We start from the raw sequence: 17,141 nt of genomic DNA, 5'->3' as shown, positions 1-17,141 counted from the left end.
CAACGTTAAACCTGCTTCACTGTGGTGAAAGCACTCATTAGTACAAGTTCAAAGGCGTCACTTATCATCTATACAGAAAGGATGCATCGCTTTCCATCGCTCATGTGATGTAATGTAAACAACAGCCACAGCTTTGTGATGCGACATATAAAATAATAATAGCTCAAAATAAAATAACATTTTGAAGAAAATAAAATTGTTGAGCTAGACCATGTGTGTGATAATATCTGTAGGGTCCATCCTCCAGGGACCATGTGTGTGATATGATCTGTAGGGTAGACGTTAAAATTACCCCAAACATGTTTCAAAGTGTAATATCCCTTTAACGCAAATGTATAAGCTACTTTGTCATACAACATCTACAAGCTCACACCGTGTCAAGGACCCAACTCTTCTGAGCTTGTAGATCGGCTATTTTCTAGCTTTACCGGAGTACGCAACAGATCAACACAGAATGATAATTCATTGGTACAGTAGGTGCAGGATACGCGCTGTGAGCTTGTAGATCGGCTATTTTCAGCAAAAATCTGTCATTATGATGGCATCAAGGCCCGCCACAATACATTTTAGTCGACTAAATCAACTGTAGATTTAGTCGACTAAAATCTTATAACATTTAGCCGACTAAAACTAGACTAAACACTAAAACATTCCAGGTGACTAAAATTAAATGAAAGCTATTCAAGAGACTATGACTAAAACTAAAATCAAAATGTGCTGCCAAAAACAACACATAACATTCTTTAGGTTATGAAATGTAATAATATTGTAGGTTATGAAATGTTATAATATTGTAGGTTATGCAATATTATAATATTGGGGTAAATTCAAACTAACAGTAAAGCCTACAGCTGTGGCCCAGCTTGAGGAGACAGGGAACAGAAATAGAGACTGAATGCTGGTCTCCAGCAGCTTGTTTGTAAAGCTTTTACACCGTTTAGGCAGTAAATATGCAATGTTGTTGTTCAGTCTTCATTTCACTCCTTCAACTGCTGGTTGAAATCTTTGATATCAAAATGTCTATCTTCCTCTGTACAGTCATTCTGTGCTGTCAAGTGGTGTCTATACGTATGTCTGGATAACTAGATAGGAGATGTTTTAGTTAAATTCCATGACAGTGAATGAGGTATCATTTGTTTTGATCTCTTATTTAATCTGCATTTACAGACTTGTTGGCTGTCAGCTCAGTAAGACAGACGTTGAAGTTGTGTCTTCAGCTCTCAGCTCTAATCCTTCCCATTTGAGAGAATTGGATCTCAGTGAAAACGACCTGCAGGACTCAGGACTCTGTGCTTCACTGAAGAGCCCACACTGTAGACTGGAAGTTCTAAAGTAAGATACATTTACCACATTCATTTGAATCACTTCTGTTTATTATGCACTGTATTATGTGAATATAATATGATTGCTGAGGTGAGAATATGTATAAGCTTGATATCATGGTAACCCAAGCTTATGGGCCTGAGTAGATGTTAAAATGACCCAAATATGTTTGAAAGTGTAATAACCCTTTAAGGCAAATGTATAGGCTTCTGAGCTACTTGGTCATACAACTGGATTACACACCATAAACAGCTGATGTACAAGCTCACAACGCGCCGAGGACGCAACGCTTGTGAGCTTGTAGATCGTCTATGTGCGACCCAGAACATTATTAATAATATTAGACACTTCTTATATCTGCTGTGCATATGTTTGATGCAACGTTTGGAGTTGCTCATTTCCTTTTCTTGGGTTAACAAAAAAGAAAAGAAAATTGGATAATTCTTTCATCATTCTTATAACTGTCCAGCTGGTCAGAGCATCACTAGCATGTCCTGGTTCTGTCTCTTGTTCCATATTGTAGGTTATGAAATGTTATAATATTGTAGGTTATGAAATGTTATAACCAGTGTTGTTTTTGTCGACTAAAACTATGACAAAAAATGTTCGTCGACTACCTTTTTCCACTGAGGAAAACTAAATGGAAACTAAATGAAAACTAAGCTATGATGACTAAAACTAAGACTAAATATACTGACAATTTTGTCAACAAATACAAACTAGACTAAAATGTTAGGAGGGGACTAGTGGACAAGATATCCAGTATAAGTCATTTTACACTTGATTGCATGCTGAAAATAGCCGATCTACAAGCTCACAGCGCGTCGCGCTGTAGATCGGCTATTTTCAGCAAAAATCTGTCATTATGACGGCATCAAGGCCCGCCACAATACATTTTAGTCGACTAAATCAACTGTAGATTTAGTCGACTAAAATCTTATGACATTTAGCCGACTAAAACTAGACTAAACACTAAAACATTCCAGGTGACTAAAATTAAATGAAAGCTATTCAAGAGACTATGACTAAAACTAAAATCAAAATGTGCTGCCAAAAACAACACATAACATTCTTTAGGTTATGAAATGTAATAATATTGTAGGTTATGAAATGTTATTATTGTAGGTTATGAAATGTTATAATATTGTAGGTTATGAAATGTTATAATATTGTAGGTTATGAAATGGTATAATATTGTAGGTTATGCAATATTATAATATTGGGGTAAATTCAAACTAACAGTAAAGCCTACAGCTGTGGCCCAGCTTGAGGAGACAGGGAACAGAAATAGAGACTGAATGCTGGTCTCCAGCAGCTTGTTTGTAAAGCTTTTACACAGTTTAGGCAGTAAATATGCAATGTTGTTGTTCAGTCTTCATTTCACTCCTTCAACTGCTGGTTGAAATCTTTGATATCAAAATGTCTATCTTCCTCTGTACAGTCATTCTGTGCTGTCAAGTGGTGTCTATACGTATGTCTGGATAACTAGATAGGAGATGTTTTAGTTAAATTCCATGACAGTGAATGAGGTATCATTTGTTTTGATCTCTTATTTAATCTGCATTTACAGACTTGTTGGCTGTCAGCTCAGTAAGACAGACGTTGAAGTTGTGTCTTCAGCTCTCAGCTCTAATCCTTCCCATTTGAGAGAATTGGACCTCAGTGAAAACGACCTGCAGGACTCAGGACTCTGTGCTTCACTGAAGAGCCCACACTGTAGACTGGAAGTTCTAAAGTAAGATACATTTACCACATTCATTTGAATCACTTCTGTTTATTATGCACTGTATTATGTGAATATAATATGATTGCTGTGGTGAGAATATTAATAAGCTTGATATCATGGTAACCCAAGCTTATGGGCCTGAGTAGATGTTAAAATTACCCAAATATGTTTGAAAGGGTAATAACCCTTTAAGGCAAATGTATAGGCTTCTGAGCTACTTGGTCATACAACTGGATTACACACCATAAACAGCTGATGTACAAGCTCACAACGCGCCGAGGACGCAACGCTTGTGAGCTTGTAGATCGTCTATGTGCGACCCAGAACATTATTAATAATATTAGACACTTCTTATATCTGCTGTGCATATGTTTGATGCAACGTTTGGAGTTGCTCATTTCCTTTTCTTGGGTTAACAAAAAAGAAAAGAAAATTGGATAATTCTTTCATCATTCTTATAACTGTCCAGCTGGTCAGAGCATCACTAGCATGTCCTGGTTCTGTCTCTTGTTCCATATTGTAGGTTATGAAATGTTATAATATTGTAGGTTATGAAATGTTATAACCAGTGTTGTTTTTGTCGACTAAAACTATGACAAAAAATGTTCGTCGACTACCTTTTTCCACTGAGGAAAACTAAATGGAAACTAAATGAAAACTAAGCTATGATGACTAAAACTAAGACTAAATATACTGACAATTTTGTCAACAAATACAAACTAGACTAAAATGTTAGGACGGGACTAGTGGACAAGATATCCAGTATAAGTCATTTTACACTTGATTGCATGCTGAAAATAGCCGATCTACAAGCTCACAGCGCGTCGCGCTGTAGATCGGCTATTTTCAGCAAAAATCTGTCATTATGACGGCATCAAGGCCCGCCACAATACATTTTAGTCGACTAAATCAACTGTAGATTTAGTCGACTAAAATCTTATGACATTTAGCCGACTAAAACTAGACTAAACACTAAAACATTCCAGGTGACTAAAATTAAATGAAAGCTATTCAAGAGACTATGACTAAAACTAAAATCAAAATGTGCTGCCAAAAACAACACATAACATTCTTTAGGTTATGAAATGTAATAATATTGTAGGTTATGAAATGTTATTATTGTAGGTTATGAAATGTTATAATATTGTAGGTTATGAAATGTTATAATATTGTAGGTTATGAAATGGTATAATATTGTAAGTTATGCAATATTATAATATTGGGGTAAATTCAAACTAACAGTAAAGCCTACAGCTGTGGCCCAGCTTGAGGAGACAGGGAACAGAAATAGAGACTGAATGCTGGTCTCCAGCAGCTTGTTTGTAAAGCTTTTACACAGCGCGGCAGTAAATATACAATGTTGTTGTTCAGTCTTCATTTCACTCCTTCAACTGCTGGTTTAAATCTTTGATATCAAAATGTCTATCTTCCTCTGTACAGTCATTCTGTGCTGTCAAGTGGTGTCTATATGTATGTCTGGATAACTAGATAGGAGATGTTTTAGTTAAATTCCATGACAGTGAATGAGGTATAATTTGTTTTGATCTCTTATTTAATCTGCATTTACAGACTTGTTGGCTGTCAGCTCAGTAAGACAGACGTTGAAGTTGTGTCTTCAGCTCTCAGCTCTAATCCTTCCCATTTGAGAGAATTGGACCTCAGTGAAAACGACCTGCAGGACTCAGGACTAGTGGAGCTGCTCTGTGCTTCACTGAAGAGCCCACACTGTAGACTGGAAGTTCTAAAGTAAGATACATTTACCACATTTATTTTGATCACTGCTGTTTTATTATATACTGTATTATGTGAATATAATATGAATGCTGTGGTGATGATTGAAAGTTTAATTTCCCTTTAAGGCAAATGTATAGGCTACTTCAACATATAGGGTGGTTGCACACTGAACATAGCTGATCTACAAGCTCACTGTCTCCAAATTGCTTAATGCTCAGGGTGGGATCTATGTTGGTTCTCTGCTCTACATGTAAAGTGTCTTGAGACAACTTGTTGTGAGTTGACACTTTAATAAAATTGAACTGAATTGAATCACAGCACGTCGAGGATGCAACACTTGTGAGCTTGTAGATCGGCTACTTTCGACTTCAACCCCTTGTAGCTACGCCACAGTTATCGAGCTTTACAGTGATAAGCATGAATACATAATCAATAGTCTGCATCTACCTACTGTACCAATCAATTATCATTCTATTAGTCTAGGTCTGTGGTTCCCAAACTGAGGGTCTGGACCCCCAAGGGGGTCCCCAGATGATTAGCTTAATGTGCAGCATTGTTTTCTCACTGAACAGTAGACAAACCAACAGTATAAGTGTACAGTATACAGAGTATCTGTACATTTCTAAAGGCCAAACCACACCAAAGTCGGGACAAAGTGTTTTTTTAAAAGATAAAACCACACCAATTAAACTCATTGAGTTGCAAGGAGTTACATTGGTGTGGTTGTCCCGACCCGACCCTTTGGGTGTGGTTTAGGATTTAAGGTACAATTATATTACTTTTAAAACATTTTTAAAACCAAATTGTCAAATATTACGGAAGAAAGAGGCAAACATTGTCTAACTAGCCGATCTACAAGCTCACTGTGAGGCTTTGTGAGCTTGTAGTTTGGCTATTTTCACAATATGTATATTCATTCTTCAGGGTAGGGGGTCCCCAGTTCAGATATGATTATGTATCATTTGTTTTGATAATCTCTCATTTAATCTGCATTTACAGACTCTGTAAACTCAGAAAGACAGACGTTGAAGTTGTGGCTTCAGCTCTCATCTCTAATGTTTCCCATTTGAGAGAATTGGACCTCAGTGAAAACGACCTGCAGGACTCAGTGGAGCTGCTCTGTGCTTCACTGAAGAGCCCACACAGTAGACTGGAAGTTCTAAAGTAAGATACATAGTCATCATGCTGGTGTGACATTGTAGATTATGTTGGACGGGAGCTGAGCAGCACGGTCTGCCTTAGCGTCATCATGTGGCTCCTCCGTTCCCTCGTGTGTCAACGCATCCCGTGCCTCGGCCCCCCCGCTACCATGAAATAACCCACCCTTTTCCAATTTCTCACTCAGAATCTGCTTCAGGTCATCTTCATTAGCATTAAGTGGCACATCAACCCCCAAAATATTTACCAGCAATAACAGGTTGTCCTTTGTACACCGGTCAACATTTTCCTTTGAGGGACCCTTCTGGAAATCCTTGCATGGCTTCCGCCGCAATCGGTGTATGAATGTGTGTGTGAATGGGTGAATGTAATGCACAATCTATGTAAAGCGCCTTGGGTAAAGGCGCTATATAAATGCACCATTTACCATTTACCATTTACCAAAACTGACTAAGGAGGAAAAAAAACGCACTTACCCGATGGAAAAAATGAAGGGTTTTGGAAACGAGCCCCCATGTGATGTCTCGGCCTAGGGGAACCGAGACAACATAAAGTGTGGAAAACCGACCTTCCCAGCTCCCAAGAAAACCGCCGTCCAAACAGTTTACTTTTCAATGTTTTCTTTTTATTTTCTCTCTTCACTTCGGGCAACGGGTACAAAATCTCCAAGAGCGGAGGACTGAACATCAAAACAGAACTAGAAAGAAAAAGGGAATGCTTACCTCAATGAATTCAAAACCAAAATACAATCGCTAACCTCCCTGTCAGAAAACAAAATACAAACGGGAAAAACATAAGATCAGCCCCCCCCCCTGCCCCCCCCCCCCCTTTTTCTTTAGAGAACCCTAGCCTAGCGGAGCAGAACTTGGCAGGAGGCCGTGTTCAAGTCGGACTGTTATCTGTCAGCTACATACTGGATCAAGTGAGACAATGTTGTATTAGGCTATCTGTTCAGCTTCACATGCACAAGTGGCTACAGAGCCTACAACGGAGCGGACGGGTTGGGAGTCAGGAAGGCACGGGTTCGCTGTCGCCGGCTCTCTGACAGCCTTTTAAACTTGGCGTCGTCCTCTGTGCACCAATCCGGCGAGGCTGCGTCTGTTCCTGGCACTCCCCCTGTTACAATCACCCACTCACACCACGACCCACACGCACGCGAGCCTGCACACACAGGCGCACGCGTGCACGCGCGCACACGCAAGACTACACATACACAGGGGAAAACACTGCCCGACTTCCCTTGCATAACCTTTAATATCATCACAATTTACCACATTTATGTATCACTTCTGTTTATTATGTACTGTATTATGTGAATATAATATGAATGTTATGGCGAGAACGTATTAATAAGCCTATGTGCCTGAGAGACATGAAAATTACCCCAAACATGAAAGTGTAATATCCCTTTAAGGCGAATGTATTGGCTACTATGTATTGGCAACCCGTTGTAGCTACGCCACAGTTATCAAGCTTCTTAATTATATTATAATAATACTAATACTAATATTAATACTAATATTATGGAAGAAAGAAGCAAACATCATGAAAATAGCTGATCTGCAAGCTCACTGTGAGGCGCTGTGAGCTTGTAGTTCTGGGGGGTCCCCTGTTGAAATATCATCATTTTAGGGTGTCCCAGTTCAAATATTATTTTGAGGCGACCCCAGTTCAAATATTATTTTGAGGGGTCCCCCCAGTTCAAATATTATTTTGGGGGGTCCCCAGTTCAAATATCATTATTTGGGGGTTCCCAGTTCAAATATGATTATGTCGGGGGCCAGGGTTTGTTTTAACACTAGCATGTCTGAACTCAACTCACCTACTACTCTGACGGCTAACAGTCAAGATGACCGTGTTTTTTGTGCAATTCCATTGGCCACTCTCTCCCTGCATCTCTTCTAATGCTCTTCACACCTCTCCCCCCGCGGCGGGGGGTTGACGACTTGCCATTGTCTTCTAAATGTCACATTCCAACTAATTCAAGGCAGCGTTTAAACTCGACAGGACAACTCGACTTATTTTTTCAGTTTACCAAACTATAATTATAGTGACGGTGTTAGCGCTATATTGAATACCCTTGCGCAGCGCGAGGTAATTAACGCCAGCTGCCTGCAAATTATTTGGTCTTTGATCGTGTGATTAACGGATTATATATATATAAATCCTTTTAGATAATTTACAATTTAGGCATTTAGCAGACTCTTAATCCAGAGCGACTTACATTAAGCAATAACAAAAGCATGGCATACATCACATATAAAAAGTAGTTATCATGAATCATGCGTAAACTAAGAACGTAACAGTGGAGTATCTATGTAAACTATACATACTATACTAGCCTATGTACTATAAAGTGCTATGACTACATAAAATGCAATTCTAGTGCTGTCTACGTAACAAGCTATAAGTCTGTTCAAAATACCATCTAAGTCTATATAAAGTGCTATCTAAGGGGCTAGGCTAGGGCAAGTGCTACGGGCCATGGTGGAGTCTGAAGAGGTGGGTTTTCAGACTACGGCGGAAGATTGGGAGTGAGGCTGCAGTTCTGACTGTGATGGGAAGTGCATTCCATAGTTTTGGAGCCAGAAGGGAGAAGAGTTTGGGACGTGTGGAGCGTTGTTATTTAGACCAAATAACAAATACAATACTGGGCGTTGGGGGTGCGTCAGCTCGGTCAGGAGGTAACAGCTGCGTCCAACACAGTTTGGGAGCGGATAAAACACTGTCCGACTTTGTATTGAGCCAATAAAATACCACACGTTATTGTAACAGCCAGAGCCAGGCGCATTGCTCAGTCAGACAAAATACGACATTAGAGTAATAAAGTCATTTTTATATAGAGGGGGAAACATTATAGGCTACACGTGTATGGGTAAGGGGCAAGGGCGCATCAATGTAATTATTATATATTTGATTGATTGTGCCAGCTCCAGAGGTCTGCATCTCAGCAGCAGAAGGTTTGTAGCAGCACGGTTTATATACCATAGGATAGATCAAGTCATGTGACGCATCACCGCCACAAATAGTGCTACAGGGTTATCTAAAATGCATTTCTGCATACCTCACCTTCAGTTACTTGGATTCATGAACATTTACATGCCTCCGCGAGAGAGGGAGATAGAAAAAAAGAGAGCCGTGCGTGCAAATCAGTTCCACTGGTCGCGTGCAGAAAAGTTTACAGACAAAGAAAGACGGACAGAACTGTTATCTTTTGACTGACAAAACATTTAGACGTTCGGGAGGTCTATCGCGTTGGAATGATTTCAAACACTGTCATTTTTATTTGGAATCGCATCGGCAAGCATTCTCGCTCCAAGGAAAGGAAATGTCGGTCGGGTCAAACAGACCATGCACAGCTCGTAGTCACGATGCTATAAACTTTATTATTCCAACGTTGCCTTCTGCAGGGTATATTGAAAATAGCCTGAAATAAAAAAAACATGATCCGGATTAGAAAGAGCTGGCGATATTTATATGCCAGAATAGGCTGTGGAACAATCCACAGCAGCAGCAGGCTATAATGCCGGTTTTAGCGTGCCCTCCGAACCAGGATAATTGATTTATTTTTATCATCACCACCTTACATAATTATGCTATAAAGATGGCTTGTATAGTCAACATTTATCTATTGAGCTATGCGCTTGGTGGAAACAATACGCCAGTCAGTCAACACACCATATTTCACCATATATTATTTTCCATTTCGGGAAAAATAAAGGCAGACATTGTTATTTCTGCAAACCGCATATAACAAATATAACCTCTAAAACAACATTTAGTCTAAATTCGTAATGTAAGTTTGCCTACATGTGGAAGTAGTTGGAATGCAAATGACCCATTAGCTTGAACAATGCCCGTCTCCAGCCGGGAGGGAGGTGTGAACTTCACTGCTTGCGGGGGAGAAAGGGTGATGGCGGTCATTTGGGCGAAAAAGAGCAGATATAGTAGGTATAAGTATGCCTAAAATCATATTTAGAAAACTTTTTTTTTTTGAAAAACAAAACGGAGATGATTTGAATCGGATATTTAGAAAAAGTCATGCAAGGGGAACTTTCTCAGAACTTCATGGGCAAAGAAAATCCACTTCAAAATCGGTCAGATGGACCGCTTAGACGTGCTAGTGTTAATGGAACTAAATCATCCAGGTGTGAAGGCACCCTAAGTGACACAAGAGTCTCCTTTAATAGATGGCTGTAAGCAGGTTCTAAATCCAGGAATAATGCATATTATAAATGTGTTCTTTATTCATTCATTTATTTATGTATGTTTTCATCTGGTGTTTCAGACTGGCTCACTGCGGCTTGTCAGAGAGATGCTGTGAAGCTCTGGCCTCAGCTGTAAACTCTAATCCCTCCCTAAGAGAGTTGGACCTGAGCCTCAACGTGGTGAATGATTCAGTCCTGGAGAACTGCAAGTGAGTAGACTTGGGCTGTGTCCATGTTGGACAGTGCAGTGTTTCCCTTAACAGTGTATTCACTCTGACACAACGTCACAAAGCATGCAGAGAGAACAATGCAGTGCCTCAAAGAAACTCTAAAAGTGTACTCTAAACAACAAAAATAATCTAAATTAAGAACAAGACATATCCCAGATATATGTGCATAGTAAAGTTGCATCAAGAAGGTATAAAAGGAGAGTGGAGTGCTATAGGGGTTAAGGTCTGAGGAGGTGATGAGATCCAAACTGGGCAGCAGTGAGTATGTCTGGATGAGCTGCAGGGCCAAGATAATGATAGGAGAAACACTGTAGTGTCAGCTAGTGGAGACGTTGTGTTAGACAGTTAGACATTGATGCATTGTTGTTCTACTTCCTACAGAGTGAAACACTGTAGTGTCAGCTAGTGGAGACGTTGTGTTAGACAGTTAGACATTGATGCTTTGTTGTTCTACTTCCTACAGAGTGAAACACTGTAGTGTCAGCTAGTGGAGACGTTGTGTTAGACAGTTAGACATTGATGCTTTGTTGTTCTACTTCCTACAGAGTGAAACACTGTAGTGTCAGCTAGTGGAGACGTTGTGTTAGACAGTTAGACATTGATGCATTGTTGTTCTACTTCCTACAGAGTGAAACATGGAGGAGAAGATGGGTTTAATTCTACACTCATTTCAAAACGTGAGTATCTGTCTGTCTGTGTCAACATCACACATTAAAATTGTATACACTGTTGTATACTTGGTTGATGTTGTCCTGAAAACTCTTGTGCTCTCTACTCTGTGCTTGGCCTGGTCCTTAACACCATCAAGATAAGGTCATGTGGTTTGACAGAAACAATGGGCCTCATTCACTAACCTGGTCGTAAATAACATGTATTTTGTCTATATATGGCATAAGTTCAATTCTGACGTGCGATGCATGAAAGGTGGTGCAGAGCCGTGATGTGTGCAGATCACAGGTGTGTCTCGTTTTTGTTAGAAACTCACAAGTGATCTCTGTGTTGATCATTTGCATTGTTCTACGCTCCATTTAACAACATACAAGACTGGAAATGGAAATAAAAATCACACTTGTGTGAACTGAGCGGTGCAACTATACTATATTTATTGGTATAGTTACTGCTCTGTACTGTATTGTAGTGTGCTGTGCTCTATGCTGTACTTTGATTATTTTTGACAAAATGACAGAGTTACCGTGTGGGGGTCCCCGGAACGCGCCCAGGGGGCCGGGACGGTTCTGGCAAGCCGTCCCGTGTCCGAAATGGTTGAGAAATGACAGAGTTACCGTGTTGCAGCTTTCCGTGCTCGGACAGAGAGACATACACGTACACAGAGAGACATACACGTACACAGAGAGACAGACACGTACACAGAGAGACAGACACGTACACAGAGAGACAGACACGTACACATAGAGACAGACACGTACACAGAGAGACATACACGTACACAGAGAGACAGACACGTACACATAGAGACAGACACGTACACATAGAGACAGACACGTACACATAGAGACAGACACGTACACATAGAGACAGACACGTACACATAGAGACAGACACGTACACAGAGAGACAGACACGTACACATAGAGACAGACACGTACACAGAGAGACAGACACGTACACATAGAGACAGACACGTACACAGAGAGACATACATGTACACAGAGAGACAGACACGTACACAGAGAGACATACACGTACACATAGAGACAGACACGTACACATAGAGACAGACACGTACACATAGAGACAGACACGTACACAGAGAGACAGACACGTACACAGAGAGACATACACGTACACATAGAGACAGACACGTACACAGAGAGACATACACGTACACATAGAGACAGACACGTACACAGAGAGACAGACACGTACACAGAGAGACAGACACGTACACAGAGAGACATACACGTACACATAGAGACAGACACGTACACATAGAGACATACACATACACAGAGAGACAGACACGTACACATAGAGACAGACACGTACACATAGAGACAGACACGTACACAAAGAGACAGACACGTACACAGAGAGACATACACGTACACATAGAGACAGACACGTACACAGAGAGACAGACACGTACACAGAGAGACATACACGTACACATAGAGACAGACACGTACACATAGAGACAGACACGTACACAGAGAGACAGACACGTACACAGAGAGACATACACGTACACATAGAGACAGACACGTACACAGAGAGACAGACACGTACACAGAGAGACAGACACGTACACATAGAGACAGACACGTACACAGAGAGACAGACACGTACACAGAGAGACATACACGTACACAGAGAGACATACACGTACACATAGAGACAGACACGTACACAGAGAGACATACACGTACACATAGAGACAGACACGTACACAGAGAGACAGACACGTACACATAGAGACAGACACGTACACAGAGAGACAGACACGTACACAGAGAGACAGACACGTACACATAGAGACAGACACGTACACAGAGATACATACACGTACACATAGAGACAGACACGTACACATAGAGACAGACACGTACACATAGAGACAGACACGTACACAGAGAGACAGACACGTACACATAGAGACAGACACGTACACATAGAGACAGACACGTACACATAGAGACAGACACGTACACATAGAGACAAACACGTACACATAGAGACAGACACGTACACAGAGAGACAGACACGTACACATACAGCTGCGTAATGGAGAGGAGGCACCGCTCATAAAAACTACAGATCTGAGATTACAACGCGTCGAGTCGCACCACGTTGACAACTTGTACTGCAATATAGAAATACTCTGTAAGTACAAGTCTGGAATACAAAATGTACTTGAGTAAAAGTACAAAAGTATTGGTATCAATATGTACTTAAAGTACCAAAAGGAGAAAGTACTCTTTTCAAATGTATAAAAATCTTTTGACAGAAACAATGGGCCTCATTCACTAATATGCACCGTGATGCGACGCATTGTGAGCTTGTAGATCTGCTATTTTCAAATGGCCAAAATGTATATGGGCTTAAGTGGGAAATGTATGTTTTGTAATAATAATCCAAATCTACAAAGTAACTAGTAACTAAATGTAATGGAGTAAAAGTACAATATTTGGAATCTGAGATGTAGTGGAGTAGAAATAAAAGTGTTGGATATTGGAAATACTCAAGTAAAGTACTGTAGCGTTTGCGGTCCCTCAAGCTGTGTCACTAACTTAGAAAATAAAGGGAGGAAACAGGATTGACGTTTTAACCAGAGAACTGGGTTTTTTGCCCTTTTAATACAGGCTAAAACTGGGTTGGGAAGTTTTAATACAGGCTAAAACTGGGTTGGGAGGTTTTAATACAGGCTAAAACTGGGTTGGGAGGTTTTAATACAGGCTAACACTGGGTTGGGAGGTTTTAATACAGGCTAAAACTGGGTTGGGAAGTTTTAATACAGGCTAAAACTAGGTTGGGAGGTTTTAATACAGGCTAAAACTGGGTTGGGAGGTTTTAATACAGGCTAAAACTGGGTTGGGAGGTTCTAATACAGGCTAAAACTGGGTTGGGAGGTTTTAATACAGGCTAAAACTGGGTTGGGAGGTTTTAATACATGCTAAAGTTGGGTTGGGAGGTTTTAATACAGGCTAAAACTGGGTTGGGATGTTTTAATACAGGCTAAAACTGGGTTGGGAGGTTTTAATACAGGCTAAAGCTGGGTTGGGGAGGTTTTAATACAGGTTAAAACTGGGTTGGGAGGTTTTAATACAGGCTAAAACTGGGTTGGGATGTTTTAATACAGGCTAAAACTGGGTTGGGAGGTTTTAATACAGGCTAAAGCTGGGTTGGGAGGTTTTAATACAGGCTAAAAACTGGGTTGGGAGGTTTTAATACAGGCTAAAACTGGGTTGGGAGGTTTTAATACAGGCTAAAACTGGGTTGGGAGGTTTTAATACAGGCTAAAACTGGGTTGGGAGGTTTTAATACAGGCTAAAACTGGGTTGGGAGGTTTTAATACAGGCTAAAACTGGGTTGGGAGGTTTTAATACAGGCTAAAACTGGGTTGGGAGGTTCTAATACAGGCTAAAACTGGGTTGGGAGGTTTTAATACAGGCTAAAACTGGGTTGGGAGGTTTTAATACATGCTAAAGTTGGGTTGGGAGGTTTTAATACAGGCTAAAACTGGGTTGGGATGTTTTAATACAGGCTAAAACTGGGTTGGGAGGTTTTAATACAGGCTAAAGCTGGGTTGGGGAGGTTTTAATACAGGTTAAAACTGGGTTGGGAGGTTTTAATACAGGCTAAAACTGGGTTGGGATGTTTTAATACAGGCTAAAACTGGGTTGGGAGGTTTTAATACAGGCTAAAGCTGGGTTGGGAGGTTTTAATACAGGCTAAAAACTGGGTTGGGAGGTTTTAATACAGGCTAAAACTGGGTTGGGAGGTTTTAATACAGGCTAAAACTGGGTTGGGAGGTTTTAATACAGGCTAAAACTGGGTTGGGAGGTTTTAATACAGGCTAAAACTGGGTTGGGAGGTTTTAATACAGGCTAAAACTGGGTTGGGAGGTTTTAATACAGGCTAAAACTGGGTTGGGAGGTTATAATACAGGCTAAAACTGGGTTGGGAGGTTTTAATACAGGCTAAAACTGGGTTGAGAGGTTTTAATACAGGCTAAAACTGGGTTGGGAGGTTTTATTACAGGCTAAAACTGGGTTGGGAGGTTTTAATACAGGCTAAAACTGGGTTGGGAGGGTGCCGAAAATAACAAAGAGTCTCTCTGGCCCAATCCCAATCCGCTCCCTTGCTGACTCAATGAGCCCTCACTGACTTAGCTGCGCGTCCATGTGAAGTCCACGAGGGCTTGATGTCCCATTTGAAATCGGTAAGTCAGTGAGGCTGACTCCAAATTGTTGTGAAAGGAATGGGACAGCACTTTGAAGATGAGTCCGCCATTCATGACACTTTGCATCACTTTATAAAAACTGTCCTTATTCACAGCCAGTGCCTACATGCTTGGCCTATTTATACATGTCTATCATGTCTATTTTATTATTTAAGCTGATCGTTTTATTATTAGTTTCATAAATACACTTTCCTGTGTGATAGGGGTTGTAATATTCATATATAATAATATTCATTATAAATTGCATTTCCATATTATTTTACTTTGCTCATTAGTCATTTCTCATCATGTTTCCCTTATTATTATATATATATATATATATATATATATATTATATATATCCTATTCTTCCATTCCGTTTCCCTTTGAGAACAGTGAGAAAGCACTATTGTTTGTTCACATTCTAACCGCGATACATAACTAATTTGCATACTTAAATGATTGACGTTCGGACGATCCCCCTCATTCCCCTGGTAACGCTATGAACTGTGGGTAATTTCTTTGTCAAAGTCAGCCAAAGTCAGCATCGATGCTGACTTTGGCAAAGGGTGCATAAAGGGGCGGGGCTGAGCCCTCACTGACTTAACGATTTCAAATGGGACATCCCTCAAGCCCTCACAGACTTCACATGAACGCGCACCTAAGTCAGTGAGGGCTCATTGAGTCAGCAAGGGAGCAGATTGGGATTGGGCCAATAGGCTGACTTTGGCAAAGAAATTACCCACAGTTCATAGCGTTACCAGGGGAATGAGGGGGATCCTCTGAACGTCAATCATTTAAGTATGCAAATAATTTATGTATCGCGGTTAGAATGTCAACAAACAATAGTGCTTTCTCACTGTTCTCAAAAGGAGACGGAATGGAAGGATAGGATATATTTAATAACAATAATAATAAGGGAAACATGATAGAAATGACTATTGAGCAAAGTAAAATAATGTGGAAATGCAATTTATAATGCATATTATGAATATTATTATCTATGGATATTACAACCCCTATCACACAGGAAAGTGTTTTTATAAAACTAATAAAATATCAGCTTAAAAACTAAAAATAGACATGATAGACATGGCAATCAATTGGCTGAGGCAGAGGCTGGAAATTGCACAGGTGAGGGTACTTGGCCTCATTGGGCCACTGGCAGAGCCTGACCAGAGCCTTTTGTGGTGGTTTTGGAGAACCGTGGGTCCGACCGACTCGATACCGGGCACTGCACTCCCTGCGGGGGTGTGGAACGTGTGTGTCGTTTTGAAGTCGGTGGGGCAAACGGTTCTCGAGTTACGTGCATTACAACCGTACACACACACACGCACACACGCACGCACACAGAGATGTGGCGCATTTATAGTAGGATTAGACCTGAGGACGATTCTACAAATGCCTTCTAAATTTAAACAGTTTTCTGAAAACCCCATATTTTAATGTCAGTCGTTCTCAAACATTTTTACATCAAGGACACCCAAAAATGTATGTAATTGGCCGCCGACCCCATCTGAAAATATGTTGTTCCAGGGACCCCTCAGAAGCAAAGATATGAGTTAAAAACATTTGCTCTGAAAGAATATATATATATATTCAAAGATTTGCGCCACATTATCACGTTTTTTATAAAATAGCAGATCTACAAGCTCGTAGCGCGGCACTGAGTGCCGAGCTTGTAGATCTGCTATTTTTCAATAGCTAAAGTATAACATAATGCTTAAAACACCAAAAGGGGTTCCCGCCCTGAGTGGGTTAAAGCACTTGCTGTGAATAAGGACAGTTTGTTTTATAAAGTGATGCAAATTGTCATGAATGGCACATCTTCAAAGTGCTGTCCCATTTCCTTCACAACAATT

At 40.5% G+C, this 17,141-nt stretch overlaps 1 protein-coding gene and 1 long non-coding RNA gene across 2 annotated transcripts in view; one reads left to right on the top strand and one right to left on the bottom strand.

Moving 5' to 3' along the window:
• LOC306938919 overlaps nucleotides 1-17,141 on the bottom strand; it is a 134,045-nt gene that overhangs the window by 109,448 nt on the left and 7,456 nt on the right. The window lies entirely within an intron of this gene.
• LOC306938666 (NACHT, LRR and PYD domains-containing protein 3-like) overlaps nucleotides 1-17,141 on the top strand; it is a gene marked incomplete at its 5' end in the record, with an annotated part of 98,349 nt that overhangs the window by 75,696 nt on the left and 5,512 nt on the right. The window contains 6 exons of the mRNA XM_079522933.1: nucleotides 1,168-1,324; nucleotides 2,910-3,050; nucleotides 4,635-4,795; nucleotides 5,783-5,947; nucleotides 10,230-10,358; nucleotides 11,007-11,056. Coding sequence (XP_079379059.1) covers nucleotides 1,168-1,324; nucleotides 2,910-3,050; nucleotides 4,635-4,795; nucleotides 5,783-5,947; nucleotides 10,230-10,358; nucleotides 11,007-11,056 — 803 coding nt within the window. The remainder of the gene's footprint in view (nucleotides 1-1,167; nucleotides 1,325-2,909; nucleotides 3,051-4,634; nucleotides 4,796-5,782; nucleotides 5,948-10,229; nucleotides 10,359-11,006; nucleotides 11,057-17,141) is intronic.

Source organism: Electrona antarctica (assembly GCF_951216825.1).
Source record: "Electrona antarctica genome assembly, chromosome: 15".
NCBI lineage: Eukaryota > Metazoa > Chordata > Actinopteri > Myctophiformes > Myctophidae > Electrona > Electrona antarctica.
Note: the sequence above shows the minus strand (reverse complement) of the source record. Positions and strands in the feature narration are given on the sequence as shown.